The sequence below is a fragment of the Ascaphus truei genome, chromosome 11, assembly GCF_040206685.1.
Source record: "Ascaphus truei isolate aAscTru1 chromosome 11, aAscTru1.hap1, whole genome shotgun sequence".
NCBI classification, from domain to species: domain Eukaryota; kingdom Metazoa; phylum Chordata; class Amphibia; order Anura; family Ascaphidae; genus Ascaphus; species Ascaphus truei.
Window position 1 is genome coordinate 18795776 of NC_134493.1, and position 17840 is coordinate 18813615.

General features: G+C 42.6%; 1 protein-coding gene across 5 annotated transcripts in view; it reads left to right on the forward strand.

The window, feature by feature from the left end:
• Positions 1-17840, forward strand: part of METTL22 (methyltransferase 22, Kin17 lysine) — a 93007-nt gene that overhangs the window by 11345 nt on the left and 63822 nt on the right. For all 5 annotated transcript variants that reach the window (XM_075565303.1, XM_075565308.1, XM_075565307.1 and 2 more), the window contains exons 2-5: positions 4754-4920; positions 7562-7912; positions 11343-11383; positions 12432-12576. In XM_075565303.1, the coding sequence (XP_075421418.1) occupies positions 4815-4920; positions 7562-7912; positions 11343-11383; positions 12432-12576 (643 nt within the window). In that variant the 5' untranslated portion in view covers positions 4754-4814. The remainder of the gene's footprint in view (positions 1-4753; positions 4921-7561; positions 7913-11342; positions 11384-12431; positions 12577-17840) is intronic.

The window sequence follows — 17840 nt, forward strand, 5'->3', positions numbered from 1 at the left end:
TGGAAGAAGCGTTTTGCGAGATGTACATCGGGACGATTTGTTCCAGTTCCCTCTACGGCCTCAAGGCGTGTGAAGTACTGTCCCCGACTGACTTTACGAATATTTCTTCTGTCTCTGAATACATATGAAAATTCCTGGTCTGCTAAGTATCAACACAGCCCCTTTTTGCACTTTAACTTCTTGGACTATCCATGCTTTGCCTTTATGGTGACGGTGTAAAGTACACACACACTATAACGCCTTGCTTATCCGCTCACAGAGTTATTTTTGTCTTACCTGATTGATAGATATATAGCGCCACAGGGTTTTTTTGTTGCCTTTTTCACCCTAACTAAAAAAAATAATAATTATAACGCTGTGCTTTGGGTCGAAAAAATCACATCGCGTTATAAGCGGATTGCGTTTGAAATAATGTACAATTGTATGCATTGTACAATAAAGTATTTAAGATACCAATAATCGTGTTGTAAAGTATTCATAAATACGACAATTGGGAGCCACGCTTGCATCGCGTTATAAGCGGATTCGCGTTGTAACGGATCGCGTTATAACGGGGTTGAGCTGTATATTATATATATATATATATCAAATGGAAATATTACTGTATGCACATTTGCATGTCTTAGACAGATCTGCAACCCTGCCTTTCACCATTATCACCCAGCACACAGCACTTCCACTGCAGCAAGGGATTCTGGGAAATGACATGCAAATGAGCACACAGTGCCACTTTTTGCTTCAAAACCATTTAACATGGTCCCCTATAAGCTTAAGCTTGCTGCATTTCACAGCTTTGAGCACAACCTGGATTAAGATGCATAGCCAGTAAACCCACCCACAGACAGCTGTTTTGACCTTAATGGGTCTCCTCGGTGTGGGGTAGGTTATACTGGCTTTGCAAAATGAAGCAGGGATGGGTTTTACCACACTTAATTAAGTTATGGTGGGTAAAAAAAGTGACAAAAACCCTCCACAGTAAAGCATATAGCAAATGGAAATATTCCTGTATGCTCATTTGCATGTCTAAGGCCTCGGACATGGTTAGCGCACCGTGCTGATGCGCGCTTACGCTCGGCACTTAGCCCTTGCAGCCGCAATGAGAGCGGCTTTAGCAGGGGCTCGTTTACACTTCCGCAAGCGTGCGGAAGCGTAAGTCTTAGCTAAATTTTAAATTTTCGTGCTTGCCGGAGTGACGTCACTGGCCCGACCCCGAAACGCCCCCGGACGGCGCACGGTCTAAGGCCAGGGAAAGCACCCGCTTTCCCTCAGCCTCCGCGCGCCTCAGCATGCAATCAGTAAGCATGGATGCAGCCTTTGACAGATCTGCAACCCCGCCTTTCACCATTATCACCCAGCACACAGCGCTTCCACTGCAGCAAGGGATTCTGGGAAATGTCATGTGGTGAAACCTATCCTTGCTTCATTTTGCAAAGCCAGTATAACCAACCCCACACTGAGGAGACCCATTAAGGTCGAAACAGCTGTCTGTGGCTTACTGGCTTACTGGCTATACATCTTAACCCTGGTTGTGCTCAAAGACAAGCAAATGAGCATACAGTAATATTTCCATTTGCTATATGCTTTACTGTGGTGCGTTTTTGGCACTTTTTTTACCCACTATAACGTGTGTGTGTGTGTGTGTGTGTGTGTGTGTGTGTGTTTGTTTATTTATTTAGTTAAATATACATCAGGTGCAATGAAAGAAACAGTTCTATGTATAGTCTCTGTGAGGATTTGACAAACAGATAATGTGGAAGAGCTGCAGGTAATAAGCCTTTTAAAAGAAAAGATCCATAGTTTCGGAGTCCGCAAACTGTCAGCACTTTCCTCCCACCGGCGTGTGCCGTAGCATGAGGATACGTACGTGACGTCACCGTTCTCGCCCGGATTAAGATGTCGCCCAACATGTATCTCCATTACTGTGAAGGATTCCTCGGGGGTCCCGAGGAAGCCGTCACAGGATTGTAGAAATAAGTTATGTTTACTTTAATTTCAGCAATTTGTGTTTGAAACGCGCGCCGCCCGCGGTTTATGGTATAATCACAGCCTAAGACACAGGCCTCTCGCGCTCCCCCTGCATTTTATTTCAACGTTGTGTGGAAGAGCAGGGGGCCTCTGTAAGTGCCGCGCCCTAACCCCTCCCAGACATTTTTGAGGGGGAAGACCGAGGGGCCTCTGTGCGCCGCGCACCCCAGTTTGTGCACCCCTGGGTTAGGTTATACATTTTGCTGGGGGTATTTTAGAATCGTATTTTTATATTATAATGTTTTTATATAGCGCTGACAGTGTACGCATCGCGGTGGGATTGTGCAGGCACATTGACTCCCTGCCCTACAGAGCTTACACTCTAATTTGGTGCTCGAGTCACGGGAAGATTGAGTGACCAGCCCAAGGTCACAAGGAGAACCGACACTGGGATTCGCATTCACCTGCTGCAGAAGCTGTGACGTGACCTCTGAGCTGCTCCCTGAGCTGCTCCCCGAGCTGCTCCCCGAGCTCCATTTATCAGAATCTTCCTCAGTTGTATTACAGAAATGACGAGTACAGAAACTCATGGCCTTAGCACTGGTATGGATGACATTTAGATTGATTTCTCATATTAGCGGGTATTATTTTTTCCGGAACACAATTACCTGGCTCTTGCATTAAACTAACTTAATCTAACATGGCCTGCAACACAAAAGGATTAGATGCATTTAAATTAATAAACGTATTCTCTGTCTCCAAGTGGAATAGGACGTTTCTAAATTAGACGTTTCTAATCAACATTAAGAAATCAGTAGGAAAACCGGTTTGTAATAAAGATGGCGACATCAGTTGTTTACAAAAAACAGTTTTAATGGAGTCTGCATGAGGCAGCTCAGGGCAACAATGTTTTACTGTTTTATATGAAAGGAGAAAATTCCATCGACATCAATTGTATTTTGTATTTTATACATCTGAAGCAGTTTATATTTTGGCTCTAGTGTTTAACAACGTATGCTTGATATAGCCAGACCCTAAAGCGCCCACTAACCTGATTGGGACCGAAAGAAAAACCTCAGATGAGTTTAGTTGGTTCATGGGAGCAAACGGTAATCACTCACTAAGCACATACAGTACCTACTGTAAACACATACTGCATCCTGTTAATTTTTGCTGTATTAGTATCTTTTATTTGTATGGTGTCAACATATTGCACAGCGCAGTACCATGTGGGAGGGAAATAACATTGCATGACAGAGTGCATATGTGTTGAGACAAACTGAGACGATGGGAAGGAGGTTCCTACCCTAAGGAGCTTACAATCTAGAAGGAAGGGAGTGGAAACACAAGGAATAGTGTGTGAGGTTCCTAGCGAGGGTTTGGCTATCAACATCACGATTCAGAATATGCAGTTCTACGATGAAAGTTAAATAAATACGTTGGGAGAGTGCACAGGGTGTATACGGGTTGAGAATGGAAGCAAGCATTTTACTGTAGCGCCCGATGAAGTCGTTTTTAATTTTAGGGAGACGGGTTCCGAATGACACATTGTATTGTTGGGTTTGCGACTGATTGATCCATGCAACTCTTCAATAAAGAAGTTAAATATTAAATAATCAGAGTGCTTATCCAAGCTCTAAAACCTTACAGCTCCAAACAGGACTCAAACTCTACTCTGGCATAATACTCTGCTTTCCCTTTTGGGTCCACTGAGTTTCACACAGATTATCCAGTGTGGTCACCAATTGCTTGAATGATTCCTATAACTGAATATCTCCTGGTGCTGCCCATGAGCTTCTAACTCCATAAAGAGTTTATATTGATATCTAGAGGACACCATCATCTCCGCTATCCCAGGTCACATTTGGTCCCAAGGATTGTAACTTGTATTCGTTCAAAGGATGTCAAGGTGATGAATCCTTAGGTCACAGTCAAAGGCCAGGAAGGCTGCTGCGATTACATAATTAGATGGGAAGTAGTAGAATCCTCTGCTTTATGGGAAGGCATCAGGCCAACCGTGCCCAGCGCCAGGCTGCTCATAATCTCATAACTATTTCCAGTGAAGATGGAGACCACCAAGATGCTTGAGCGAGGCAGCTGCATTTGTCGAGTGGCCTGCCATGACTGCTTTCCTAAGTTAGGTAGCCTGAGCCTGCAGCTAGAAGGAGACCTGTACCCAATGTTCATCCAGAAAAACATAAAAGTGAGGCAGGAAAAAAGCCAATCATACGTAATGGGGTTTCAGCAGCGCTTCGACTGTTCACGCGATACCCAAAGCCTGTGACTTTTTATATAGCTGTATATAAACCAGGCCCGGGCTCACACCCCACACAAAGCCAAGGCTTCTGCACTGCACCAGGCCAGGTATACAGATGTAGCAAGACTTACTGTGTCTGGAGCCGTGGCTGAGAAATGTAATCCTCTGGGGCCTCCACAGTCTCATGGTCGCATCTTTCCCAGGTGCCTGAGACGATCAGCTTTGCTACATCTGTATGTCACCAGAGCTTCATGTTAATATCATAGCCGTTATGTGCATATTTAAAGATAGTTGAGCAGGTTGAGGAAATATAGCAATTTCTCCTTTGCTAATGAAATATGCAACGTATAACACTGCAATGAAGTGAAGAAAAGTCCAACACTAACCCGGCAACTTGGTAAACTTTACATGTACAAATCAGGTTTCATGTACTTGTGTCGGAGTATGCAGAGAACGTGGAGCCATTTGGATTTAGGAAACTGTCCATATGCTCTTAGTCTAATTGTACACTTTGTCTTTCTTACATTTTAGCCATCGCCACACTCATCGTCGGCTATATTTTAAACATGTGGGCTTGGAAAAGAAGCCAGAAATGGAAGAAATCGCATTCACAAGAGACACTGTCTTGTCTGATGTCCATCTCTACATCCCACATAAAAGGCATCTCATGGTGCGATTGAATACAGTTGGCCAACCAGGTAATGGGTTATCCTCCTAATATTTGATGAAACAAAGGGGTCCATGTTAAAATGTTCAAAAAGTAAAGCGTGACTCATTTGCATGTCATGCCCCAGAATCCCTGTTTGTATGCTAAGAGATAATGGGGAACGGCAGGTTTGCAGAGCGGTCTGAGGAGTGATATTATTTGTAAGAACATTAGCCAGGGGGGAGGAGTTTGCAAATGCAGTTCAGTTACTTCAATGCATATCCGGACTTGCGTGTCACCTGCCACCTTTTGGTAAGCATGGGGCATTTAGGATTTTAGCTTTTTAAAAATCTGAGATGCTAAAGTGTTGAACGGTGTTATAAAGCATTCCAAGTGTGGGTCAGACAGCACTAGTTAAGAATGATTGTAATAAACAAGATGTATACTGTATATTATAAAGGGACACAATGTTCATAAGAATCTCCCTAACTTCTCAAAAAATACTAAATGAGCTTACAAAAGAACTTAATTTCCATTGTTTAACAGGTTTAGAATATCTTAAAATCAGCCACAATAGCACTACTTCATTAAAACACCAGCCACTGACCATAGCCATAATCAATAATGACTGTCACAGTTTAGTGAATACAGACATTCCCCGCATTAACGTACGCAATGGGTCCAGAGCATGTATGTAAAGCGAAAATGTACTTAAAGTGAAGCACTACCTTTTTCCCACTTATCGATGCATGTACTGTACTGCAATCCTCATATACGCGCATAACTGATGTAAATAACACATGTGTAACAGGCTCTATAGTCTCCCCGCTTGCGCACAGCTTCGGTACAGGTAGGGAGCCGGTATTGCTGTTCAGGATGTGCTGACAGGCGCATGCGCGAGCTGCCATTTGCCTATTGGGAGTTATGTCCTTACTCGCGAGTGTACTTAAAGTGAGTGCCCTTAAACCGGGGTATGCCTGTAGACACTATATAAATATAAAATATTGAGCTGCTTTATAACACTAAATCTAGTGTGATCTAGTGTGTGTGTGTGTGTGTGTGTGTGATACACAATATATATAATATATATATTACACACACACACAATAAAGAATATCACTTGTGAGCACATTCACAGGTCTTCAACCTTGCCTTTCACCATTAACACCTAGCATACAGTGCTCCCACTGCAGCAAGGGATTCTGGGAAATTACATGCAAATGAGCACAAAGCTGGTACAACAACCAACCTCACACTGATGAGACCCATTAAGGTTGAAACATGTCTATGAGTGGTTTGACTGGCTTTGCATCTAATTCCATGCTGTGCTTAAAAGCTGTGTGAACGGCAATGCATTTGCTTATATGGGCTCCATGTGAATGGATATTCTAGGCAAAAGGTGACGCGTTGTGTGCTCATTTGCATGTAATTTCCCAGAATCACTTGCTGGAGTGGGAGCACTGTATACTAGGTGGTGATGGTGAAAGGCAGGAGTGCAGACCTGTCTAAGACATGCAAATATGCTCACAAGTGATATTCTTTATTGGCTATATGCTAACGGTGGAGGTTTTTTGTTGCTTTTTCACCCACCATAACTTAAAAAAAATAATTGGCAAACAAAACTTTGCTTGGAATAAATTCAGTAGTATTGAATCATAGTGTTAACCAGAACAGTCAGAATAAACATGTATCACAAGATGGTATACGGCATGCTGTATTTTCTATGTCTGTGTCAGTTATCACAGGGCGACATACTGAAAGGCCCTCAGGGCAGTCTCACAATATTCTGTCCCCATACAGATGAAGCTGTACTTTGGGGCCACATCTCGGAGCCAATTATTGGTCCCAATGAAGTAGCCAATTCACAATGCTATCTCCTGTATGCATTAATCCCGTGTTCTTTGCTAAATAGAAGTAGGGTTACATGTACAAATTACTTAAAATCAGAAGAAGGGGGAAATATGAAGCGTGGGTATTTTCTTCATTAGGGAAGTACCATATGATACTATACTGTATCTGGTGCATGTTGGAATGAGTCAGAAGACGGGTCATTGGGTCCAAAACGTTGTCTCCCTCATCAATTTATATGCAAATATTAACATGTCCCATTTGACTTTCTCAAAAGTCAGCTCAATATTTTATATTTCTTAGAGGATCTATTCACTAACCTGTGATAGCCATTAATGGCTTTGGTCAGTGGCAGATGTGTTTTAAATAAGTAGTGGTACTGTGGCTGATTTTATGATCCTCTAAACCTGTTAAATAATGTGTTGGGGGGGAGCACATTTATAATGTTTTTTTATACAATAATCAGACCTCAAAAAAGGAAGTGGACGTGCTGGTTTGTAAATTAAGAAGCCGTGACAATCCTCTAGTATCTAGTCCAGGGGTGACCAACTCCAGTCCTCAAGGGCCACCAACAGGTCAGGTTTTCAGGATAGGCGTTCTTCAGACACTGGTTATGTAACCTATGCTGAAACACCGACACCTGACCTGTTTTGGGCCCTTGAGGACTGGAGTTGGTCACCCCTGGACTAATCCACCCCACTTAATTGCTGAATATCACTCGTCTATAAATAGACATCCATGTTTTTTTCCTACTTCATGAGTGGTGATGCTCCACATCAAAGTTGTATAGTTTCCTTCTTCATTGTGGGTGCAGAAATAGCTTGTTTTCTTTATTTTCCTTGCAGTTTTCCTATCACTGTTTAAAATTCTTTGGAGAGAGGATAATTTGGAACGATCACACAATGAGCATGGCAAGGTCAGAGAGCACGAAGAAGCAGCAGCTCCTGGAAAGCTTCTTGGTGAAGACCAATGTATTCTTACCGATGATACAAATCCAAATAGTTTGCAAGAAATAGAAGATTTGTTAGATGAGGATGGAGACCTCGAAGTTACCCGAAGACCACGTTCTCCTTGTGAGAGAGAAGAGCAAAATTGTTCTCGGGATGTCGTGTGTCCCACAATTCTTACTATAGGGAATGAAGACTATACTGACGATGAAGAACCTGTTTACAACAGTCATGATTTGATCAGAATTGGTAGGTAGTTTTGTTATTTACTTATCATTATTATTGCTCATATTGTGATGAGACCTGTAGAAAATAACGCAATATTAAAACATGAGCGGGGATAAATATTGTGAAAAAACAAATGTCTAAGGGCGCTAAACAGTCCACTATAAAAATAAGTCGCATAAGAAGTACACACACAACATTATAATATATTTAACATTGCAGGAAAGTACAGTAAGTGTGACACTAAGACGTTCCTCAAAGTAGATTTTGTTTTATTAAAGCACAGCACAGAGTTGGGGTTAATAGGATACCTTTGCCTCAGTCTGATGAGGACAGGAACCCTGGTCTAGACAACACATCTCTCCCAAAGCATTAGTTTATTTGCTTGACATCATTCTCGCCTCATTCTGCACATTTCCATGTCCTGGCTTTATCTTCTGTAATCAATTTTCCATACATTCTTTACCTTCTGCATTCCTTTGTGCTTATGGGTATAAGAGAGATTCTTCTTTTCTTTTGTATGCAGTGTCAACAGCTAGTACCTATATCATGTATTTGGCGTCTAAGGAGGGACTGTTGAGGAATAAGATTTGCTTCTCTGGAGATTGACTTCCATTCTGTCTTGTTGACCTTTCGGTTGTCCCATTATGGTCTAGCCTCATACTCAATATGAACCTGTTTTGTGCAGGAATGCAACACACCCAGTCATACTCAGTCTCTGTTTATGGGGCTTCCACAGTCCAAATTGCAACCAACATGGAGTTGTAGGGTCGATTCCTTTGAACTGGTTGAACGTAGGTAAAGTTCTATGGAAATGCCTTGCTATCTTGGGCAAGTCACTTTATGTTCCTGTGGCCATAACACCCCCCAAAATAGATTGTAAGCTGAGGGTTCTATGGGGCAAGGACTTGTTAACTAGCATATGGTCAACAGGAGACAGATTTTACTGTGCAGGGACGTCCGTCAGAAGAACCAGCAAACGTGTAATGCAGGTTTTTATTATAAAATGAAAAGGATTTACAAAATATTCTTAACGATTGTCAGCAGAATGTTATGTCCAATACTTCCAAAAACCCATGTATATAATGTATTTGTGATACAGTATGTACACATGCAGAATATCTCTTGTCATGATTTCCCATTAGTCCCACACTGTGTTCTATTTTATTCTTACTGTTCTCTTCAACCAGTTTTTTTTACATGTATCCTATGTGCTTCCTCCCATGTTTGGATGCAAGTTGAGGACGCCCTATATTAGCACATCCACATTTAGAACCATTAACCTTAAAAAAAATAACCCTTTACCCTAAAACCCTTTACCCTAACTGCTAAAACCCCTAATGTTCACCCCCTACCCTGAAACTAACTTCCTGCCCTAAACCTTCTCTAAGAAGGTGCTGGTGAAGGAGGGACCAGCGGCTGCAGCGGATGGTCCTGCAACTAAACACCAGCGGGAGTTGGTCGCAGCGGGATGGCCTTGACCGTATTTAAATCTCCCTCCAGGGGCAAAAAATGGTTGGCAAATCTGCGGCCAATAGGAAGCTGCAACATTATTGGTTTCAACTTCTTATTCGACTGCCATTTAAGTTCGCGATTAAAAACCAGGAAATTCTCCCCAGATCTGAAACTACCGCTGTTCAGCTTTGGAAGATGACCCATCCTGGGGAAAAAATGGTGGTTAGTTAAGGGAGGGGGGGCGGGGGGGAGGAGGCTGCTTTAAGGCTCTGTGGGGGATAAGTTACCAAGATATAATCAAGTAAATATTCAAAGGCCCCTCACGATTTGTGAGAAGTTTTAGGCATGTTGGGACACATCCTGGCTAACAGGTAAGTGAGCAGAATTTCCTGTCGCGTCTCTGCTGTCTTGGAGGTCGGTTATGTGCTCTGTGGGATCTCTTCTCCTTGTCTCCACATTGACGTCAGGGATTCCAGCAAACAACTCGGTGCGCGTGTGTGTGGGAGTCGCTGGATTCCCTGACGTCGCTGTGCAGGAGATCCCACAGAGCGCATAACCGACCTCCAAACAGCGGAGATGTGGCGGGAAATTCTGTTCACTTTCCTGTTTGCCAGGATGTGCCCCAACACGCCTAAAACTTCTTACAAATTGTGAGCGGCCTTTTAATATTTGCGGAGTAAAAACTAATAGCAATATTTCACTATATTCTGTCTATCTTGATCTGCATGCCACTTCGTCATCACAAAAAGAAACTATTGTGACTGAGTTATTCCTCGATTTAATGCCATTTGCCTATATCCATGTTCAGTACACTTTGTATATGTCATACACGATTTTAGTGATTTCACAACTCACCCCCCTATTGTCTTATGAGCCCCCCCAATTTCACACCGGCTTGTGAGCTCCCCCCTCTATCCCCCCCCCCCTTTCCATGTATTTCTCTCCCCCCATCTAACTCTTACCTCCTCTCTTCCTCACTCCCTCTTTCACTCTCCCCCTCCATCAATTACCCCCCTCACTCAATCCCACGCCCTCAATCTCCCCATCTCACACTCATTCCCTCTCCCCCCCTTGCCACACACACAATTCCCCACAAAATACATACAAAAAAGCCCACCCCCAAATACATTTTAAAAAAAAAACACCCCCAAATATATACAACCTCCCATCACCCCCGAAATACATACAAGACCCCACCCCCAAAATACATACAAGACCCCCACCATACATAAAAAACAAACACCCCCAAATACATACAAAACACAAACTAACCTTCGGGATGGTCTCAGGACTCTGGTGCCCCGGCTCTCCCCCAGCTGCTGGGGGAATCCTGCCAGGCTTCCCTCTCTCAAACGCTGCTCGGGCCTGCCTCTCTCCCTCACTCTCCCACGCCAGGCCACTCCCATGCTGGTATGCGCTGGGCCCAGCTTCCGGCGCATGCTGACCACAGAGGCCCGGCACGCACCGGCTTCAGAGGCCCTGAGCGCCGGACAGTGAAGGAGGCCCACAACTGGAGATAGCCGGAGCCTGACGCCAACGAGAAGACCGGCAGCCGGCAAAGAAGTTGTGCCCGACCTCTGGCTGTTCCTAACACCCAGCGCCAGCCAGACCCCCTGCAGCCACCGGGCCCGGGACACTTGTCCTAGCTCCCTCTCGTACCTCCCTCCCCCCTTGTCGGTGGCCCTGTGCACATGGGAATCAGCAGTCTAAGACCATGCTTCCTCCATTATAAAGGTTACGAGGTTTCTGCAGGTACAGTAGTGTTAGGACCTACAGATGGGACATACCGTGACATGGTTTTAGGTTTAAAATACTTTGGCCAAGAAATTGAACTAAATGACCCGTGCTTATGAAAAGATAAACATATCATTTTGCATTATTTTGTCTTTTGTTCTACACATAATTGAGAGCTCAGTCTTGGTATAAAGTCTTATCTTATCGTTGTATATACTGAACAGCAATCTTGTATTCATCATCTTATACTGAACTATTATTGCAGAGCACACCATGGCAACACCATTAGAAGATGTTGGAAAGCAGGTATGTAGTGCTTTTTGAAGTTTAACCCTTTGAGTGTACCGTGATGTACAGGGACTGTTTTTTCTGCTTTCATTGTGCCCTGCGTTCCCATGGAGGCGATCTGCCCAGTATTGAAAAAAGGAAGCGGCATCCCCCTCTTCTCTTTCACAGACAATGGCTGCCGTGGTCACGTGACCACTAATGAAACCGGCCACGTGACTTATAGGGCTAAACCCTTGGCAGGAGGGTGGATCGTGCTTCGCATGCATATTTAAGATCTATTTTGGTTTTAGGGGCGGCATTGGTCAGGAAGAAATATAGATTGGTTGTAGGTTGCGATACCTTTTAGGGAACCAGCTCAGAGTTCTTCCTAGGGAGAGCGTGCAGAGCTTTAGAAAAACACCTCAATTTCTGGGAATATATATACTCGATGAAACATAGTGTGCAGAGCTGTGAAAACCTCATAGATTTCTATTACAGATGTGGCAGACTTAATTGCTCCAGCTGATAACACAGCAGGTTACGTTATACTGCAGAATATCACAGTTTCCATAGGATTCCTTTTCAAAACATAGCTGCAGTCCAGATACAGAATGAAGCCTTAACTGGCAGACTTACCTTGCTCACCTTGAGCAAACCTTGTATGTAAAGCAAGAACACATGCATGTTACTTTTGAGCCTCTTTGTAGTTTTGAGCCTATTCTTCTGATATTATCTTGGTGAATATTTAACTCTTCGTTAGCCTCCTATTATTCATCCATTGAATCTATTGCTGGCTGCTGAATTATACTACAATCAAATTACAAATTGCAACTCTGCTGCACTGCAGTAGGATTAAGCACGTCTTCAATAGGTTAGAGCTAATTAATGTTCGAGTTGCCGACTTGATGCCCCAGTTCTAATGGATTTTAAAATGAATGAAGCAAATTACCTGCACCGTGTCTTCCCTGACAATTATACACATTACAAAACGGATCAGAGCGAAAAGAAACAAAACAAACTACTTGAATCGGCGACTTGATATTCCGGAAATATGTTTTTGTTTTGTAACTTTCCCTGCTCCGTGTAGATATGGCGCGGCGCTTTTCTCCTTGCGGATTACGTTCTCTGGAAGCGGGATTCCTTCAGAGGTTGCACAGTGCTGGAGCTTGGAGCAGGCACCGGGTTCACAAGCATCGTCATGGCAACCGTTGCCAAGACAGTCTACTGCACAGGTACAATATGTGACGTGATCAAGAAACAATGAATGCAAATGTCCGTTTGTAAGGGATTCATCTAATTTGGTAACCTAAACACGAATGCGCTGAGCGCAGGTTAATTACAGTTAAAGTTCAGTCCGATTTTAGCAAGATCTATTGGAGTTTCAATGATTGGAAAGTAGAATATATATATATATATATATCTCAAATGGAAATATTACTGTATGTTCATTTGCATGTTTTGGACAGGTCTGCAACCCTGTCTTTCACCATTATCGCCCAGCACACAACGCTTCCACTGCAGCAAGGGATGGTGGAGGGTTTTTGTCACTTTTTTTACCCACCATAACCTTAATTGTGTGGTGTGTGTGTATATATATATATATATATATGCAATACGATACCGTTTGAAGACGAATATCAGAGGCAGCACTCCAGGTAAGTGGTCAAAAGAAATTTGTATTAACAAGACATCTTATCCAATGTTTCGGTCCTCGTGCGGGACCTTTCTCAAGGTGATGTGAAAGGTGAAAGGTCCCGCACGAGGACTGAAACGTTGGATAAGATGTCTAGTTAATACAATTTTCTTTTGACCACTTACCTGAAGTGCTGCCTCTGATATTCGTCTTCAAACGGTATCGTATTGCCTATTCTATACCATACAGGATTTGCACCCACATTGTTTCAACCAGACGGAGTGCCTATTCTGCACCATCTAATATATATATATATATATATATATATATATATTTATATATTATATATATTCCAAAGAAGCAGCCGGGCTTGTCCCATAAAGAATAATAAACCATACGATACCGTTTGAAGCACGAGATCAGGAGACAGCAGGTAAGTTTGATCACAAGTTTTTGTATTGAAAAAGACACACTTTTTTTTACCCACCATAACCTTAATTGTGTGATATATATATATATATATATATATCTCAAATGGAAATATTACTGTATGCTCATTTGCAGACCTGCAACCCCGCCTTCCACCATTATCGCCCAACACACAGTGCTTCCACTGCAGCAAGGGATTCTGGGAAAGGACATGCAAATGAGCAACAGTGCCACCTTTTGCTTCAAAACCATTTAACATGGTCCCCTATAAGCTTAAGCTTGCTGCATTTCACAGCTTTGAGCACAGCCTGCTATATATATATATATATATATATATATATATATATATATATATATATATATATATATATATATATATATATATATATATATATATATATATATATATATATATATATATATATATATATATATATATATATATATATATATATATATATATATATATATATATATATATACAGTGGTTGACAAATCACCAAAAAATCTACTCGCCACACAAAAAAATCTACTCGCCACCTAGTACCAAACGTGTGCTGCTTGGGCCAATATTTACTCGCCCGGGGGTTAAATCCACTCGCCCGGGGCGAGCAAATGTATAGGTTTGTCGAACACTGTATATATATATATATATATATATATATATATATATATATATATATATATATATATATACACACAACAAAAAGCAGCAGCCAGCACTCCAAGCAACAAATGTAAAGTCAAGGTGCATGCTCCATAGAAATCAATATAGAAACCCTGTCTTCCCATAAGAGAAGGCACGTAAGCAGCAACACTCAGATATAGCAAAAAGACATGTATTAGCAGTGACAAAACAGCACACTATAAACCCAACGTTTCGGTCCTGACAGGACCTTCCTCAGGGGGGTGACCTTCCTCAGGGATTCTGGGAAATGACATGCAAATGAGCAACAGTGCCACCTTTTGCTTCAAAACCATTTAACATGGTCCCCTATAAGCTTAAGCTTGCTGCATTTCACAGCTTTGAGCACAGCCTGCTATATATATATATATACATATATATATGTGTATATATATAGGTATATACAGTGGTCGACAAATCACCAAAAAATCTACTCGCCGAACCAAAAAATCTACTCGCCACCTAGTACCACACGTGTGCTGCTTGGGCCAATAGGAGCTCGCCACGATGTTAAATCCACTCGCCCAGGGCGTGCAAATGTATAGGTTTGTCGAACACTGGGTATATATATAGGTGTATATATAGGTATATATATATGTGTATTTGTCTCCTTGATACAGTGGCAATATATATATATATATATATATTTTTATATATATATATATATATATATATATATATTATGTGTTTGTGTGTGTATATATATATTGCCACTGTATCAAGGAGACAATGGTTTACATTTTCTCTCCCAGAATCCCCTGCTCATGTAATAATAATGCTACAATAGGTTAAAGAACATCCTAGACTTTGTCAGCAGAGATTGGACTGAAATTGATTACCCTGCTTCTGCATGACAAAAAACTGAATGAGACTTTCTTTCTCCCCCACACAACACATACAGACTTCCAATTTCTCAATGTGTTTACAATCTAAGTTCACAAGCTACAGTATTTTAGAAAGCTCATTGTGCAATGCAACAAGAGCAGCTGCGTGACTTTTATAGCACGAAAGGAGACAAACTATGCTGAATTTGTAGTAAATATGTGTTTTACATCCCCATGATTAACAGCCTGTATTATTTTGAACTGCTGTATGTTGGCCCCGTCTGACTAATCCCAATGGAAATATTTGATGTTATTGCTTTTCAAAGTTAATAACTGGAGAATAAACATTCAGTATAACATATATAATTCATATCTCTCATGTGACCATTTGTTGCTGATTGGGTTGGGAGGAGGGCTCGATATTAGCAGCAAAGGAAAGGCTTCCTTACAGTAACGCAGTTAAAATGTGGCATTTACCACCGATGAAGACTTGCAGGTGGCAGATACAATACATATCTTTAAGAAAAGGTTAGACCTCTTTAGGAAAGAAAGGTATACAGGGATATCCCAAATAAGTATAACAGAAGAAGGATGTTGATCTAGAGAAATCTGATTTGCTATCACTGGATTCGGGAAGGAATGTATTTTTCCCATTGTGAGAATTGGAGGCACATGCATCAAATGCAGATACGGATTATGCACCCGTTCCGAAACCAACTCCCATTGACATGAATAGGCGTTAACGCCAGGAAGAGTGCGGTTACCCTTACCGGCACTTCATGCATGTGTCACATAATACAATAGTCTTTCACTGGCTGTTTTCTTTATATGTGATCCTCTGAAGTCAAACACACACTGTCACACACACACACACACACTGACACACACACACTGACACACACACACTGACACACACACACATACACGACACACACATACACGACACACACACTGACACACACACACATACACGTCACTCACACACTGTCACTCACACACACACACACACTGTCACTCTCACACACACACACACTGTCACACACTCACCATCACACTGACACACTGTCTCACACACACACTCACTGTCACACACACTCACACTGTCACACACACTCACACTGTCACACACACTCACACTGACACTGAGACACACACTGACACTGACACACACACACTGTCACATACACTCACACTCACACACACTCTGACATACACACACTGTCACACACACACTCACACTGTCAAACACACACACACACACACACACACACACTGTCACACTTACACTGACACACACACACACACACACTGTCACACACACACACACACACACACACTGTCACTTGATTGCATTTTACAATTAGACATACACATGTAGCCAGAGCTAATGTCCCTTTTTTATGGCATGCCCGGGCCCTCTGCTGCAATGTTACCATTGACTCCTATGGGAACTCTTGAGGCATGCCTCGGTATGAGATATCTGTGGGAACAGCCAGTCTGACTACATCTGTATCTCTTTTTCCAACCTCATCTACTCTGTTACTATAGAGCAGGGGAGGCCAACTCCAGTCCTCAATGGCCACCAACCCGTCAGGGTTTCAGGATATCCCTGCTTCAGCACAGATGGCTCAGCCAAATACTGAGCCATCTGTGCTGAGGCAGGGTATCCTGAAATCCTGACTGGTTGGTGAGCTTTGAGGACTGGCGTTGCCCACCCCTGCTATAGATGTAGCCAGGGCCGGCTGGGATTATCACGGGACTCGGTGGGCAGGCTTTCGCGGGGCCTCTTACCGTGCGGGAACGGCATCTCCTCTTCCGACAACGCGTCATGATATTGCGGCGTCACGTAACATCGCGGCGTATTTCCATGTGGCGTCACATTGTCATGGCAACGCATTGCCATTTGACGTCACAGCGCCATGTTAACAGGACCCTGCAGTGGGAGATACCACCAGACAAGGTAAGAGTCCATTACACAGAGAGACCCTGCGCTCTCCCCCGGCAAAAGGATTCATTGCTGTGGAAAGAGTGCGGATCCCGGTACAAAGGAATAGACATCAAGCCGGCCATGGATGCAGCACTCATTGCAGAGCGTGTGGCCTCTGTAACCATTACAGCAGGGGAGACACTGCGCCAGCAGGAACAGCCGCCATTGTACACGGATTAACCATGTGCAAAAAGGGGGTGGGGCTAACACATTATTGCACCTGCTGACATGCACCATCATGTCCAATCACGCCGGGTACATCCTGTGTGCAAAGTGCAGATCTGAATTTGAGGGGAAATTTCTAGTACACAGTAATGCTAGGAACCGAATTGAAGGGATCTGCTATAAACCCCTAGCGAGGGGAATATTACATGTCTGGTCATTAGAGACAAAATAATTTTCATTACAGTATCAACTAGGTTTCTGTATGTGGTAAACTTCAATTACAGAACTCCAAAAAGGTAAAGAAGCCACTAGAACGGGTGCAAGATGGCCCAGACATATCAAATGTCAATGCAGAAGCAAATCCAGCATCACAGAACGATACGTGTGATCAGAATATTCTCTCCTGCATAGTGATGCATCAAATGCGCGTGGAAACGGAGACCGAAAAGCACACAATGAACATTATCTGACACTGGTAGTTGTATGTCGAAATGCAGTCTCTGTATGAGGACAGGGAAGACATACAGTCATGTGAAAAAGAAAGTGCACCCTCTTTGAATTGTATGGTTTTACATATCAGGACATAATAACAATCATCTGTTCCTTAGCAGGTCTAAAAATTAGGTAAATACAATCTCAGATGAACAACAACACATGACATATTGTACCGTGTCATGATTTATTTAATAAAAATAAAGCCAAAATGGAGAAGCTATGTGTGAAAAACTAAGTACACCCTTACTGCTTCCATAGGAATTAAGATGCTAAGTAGC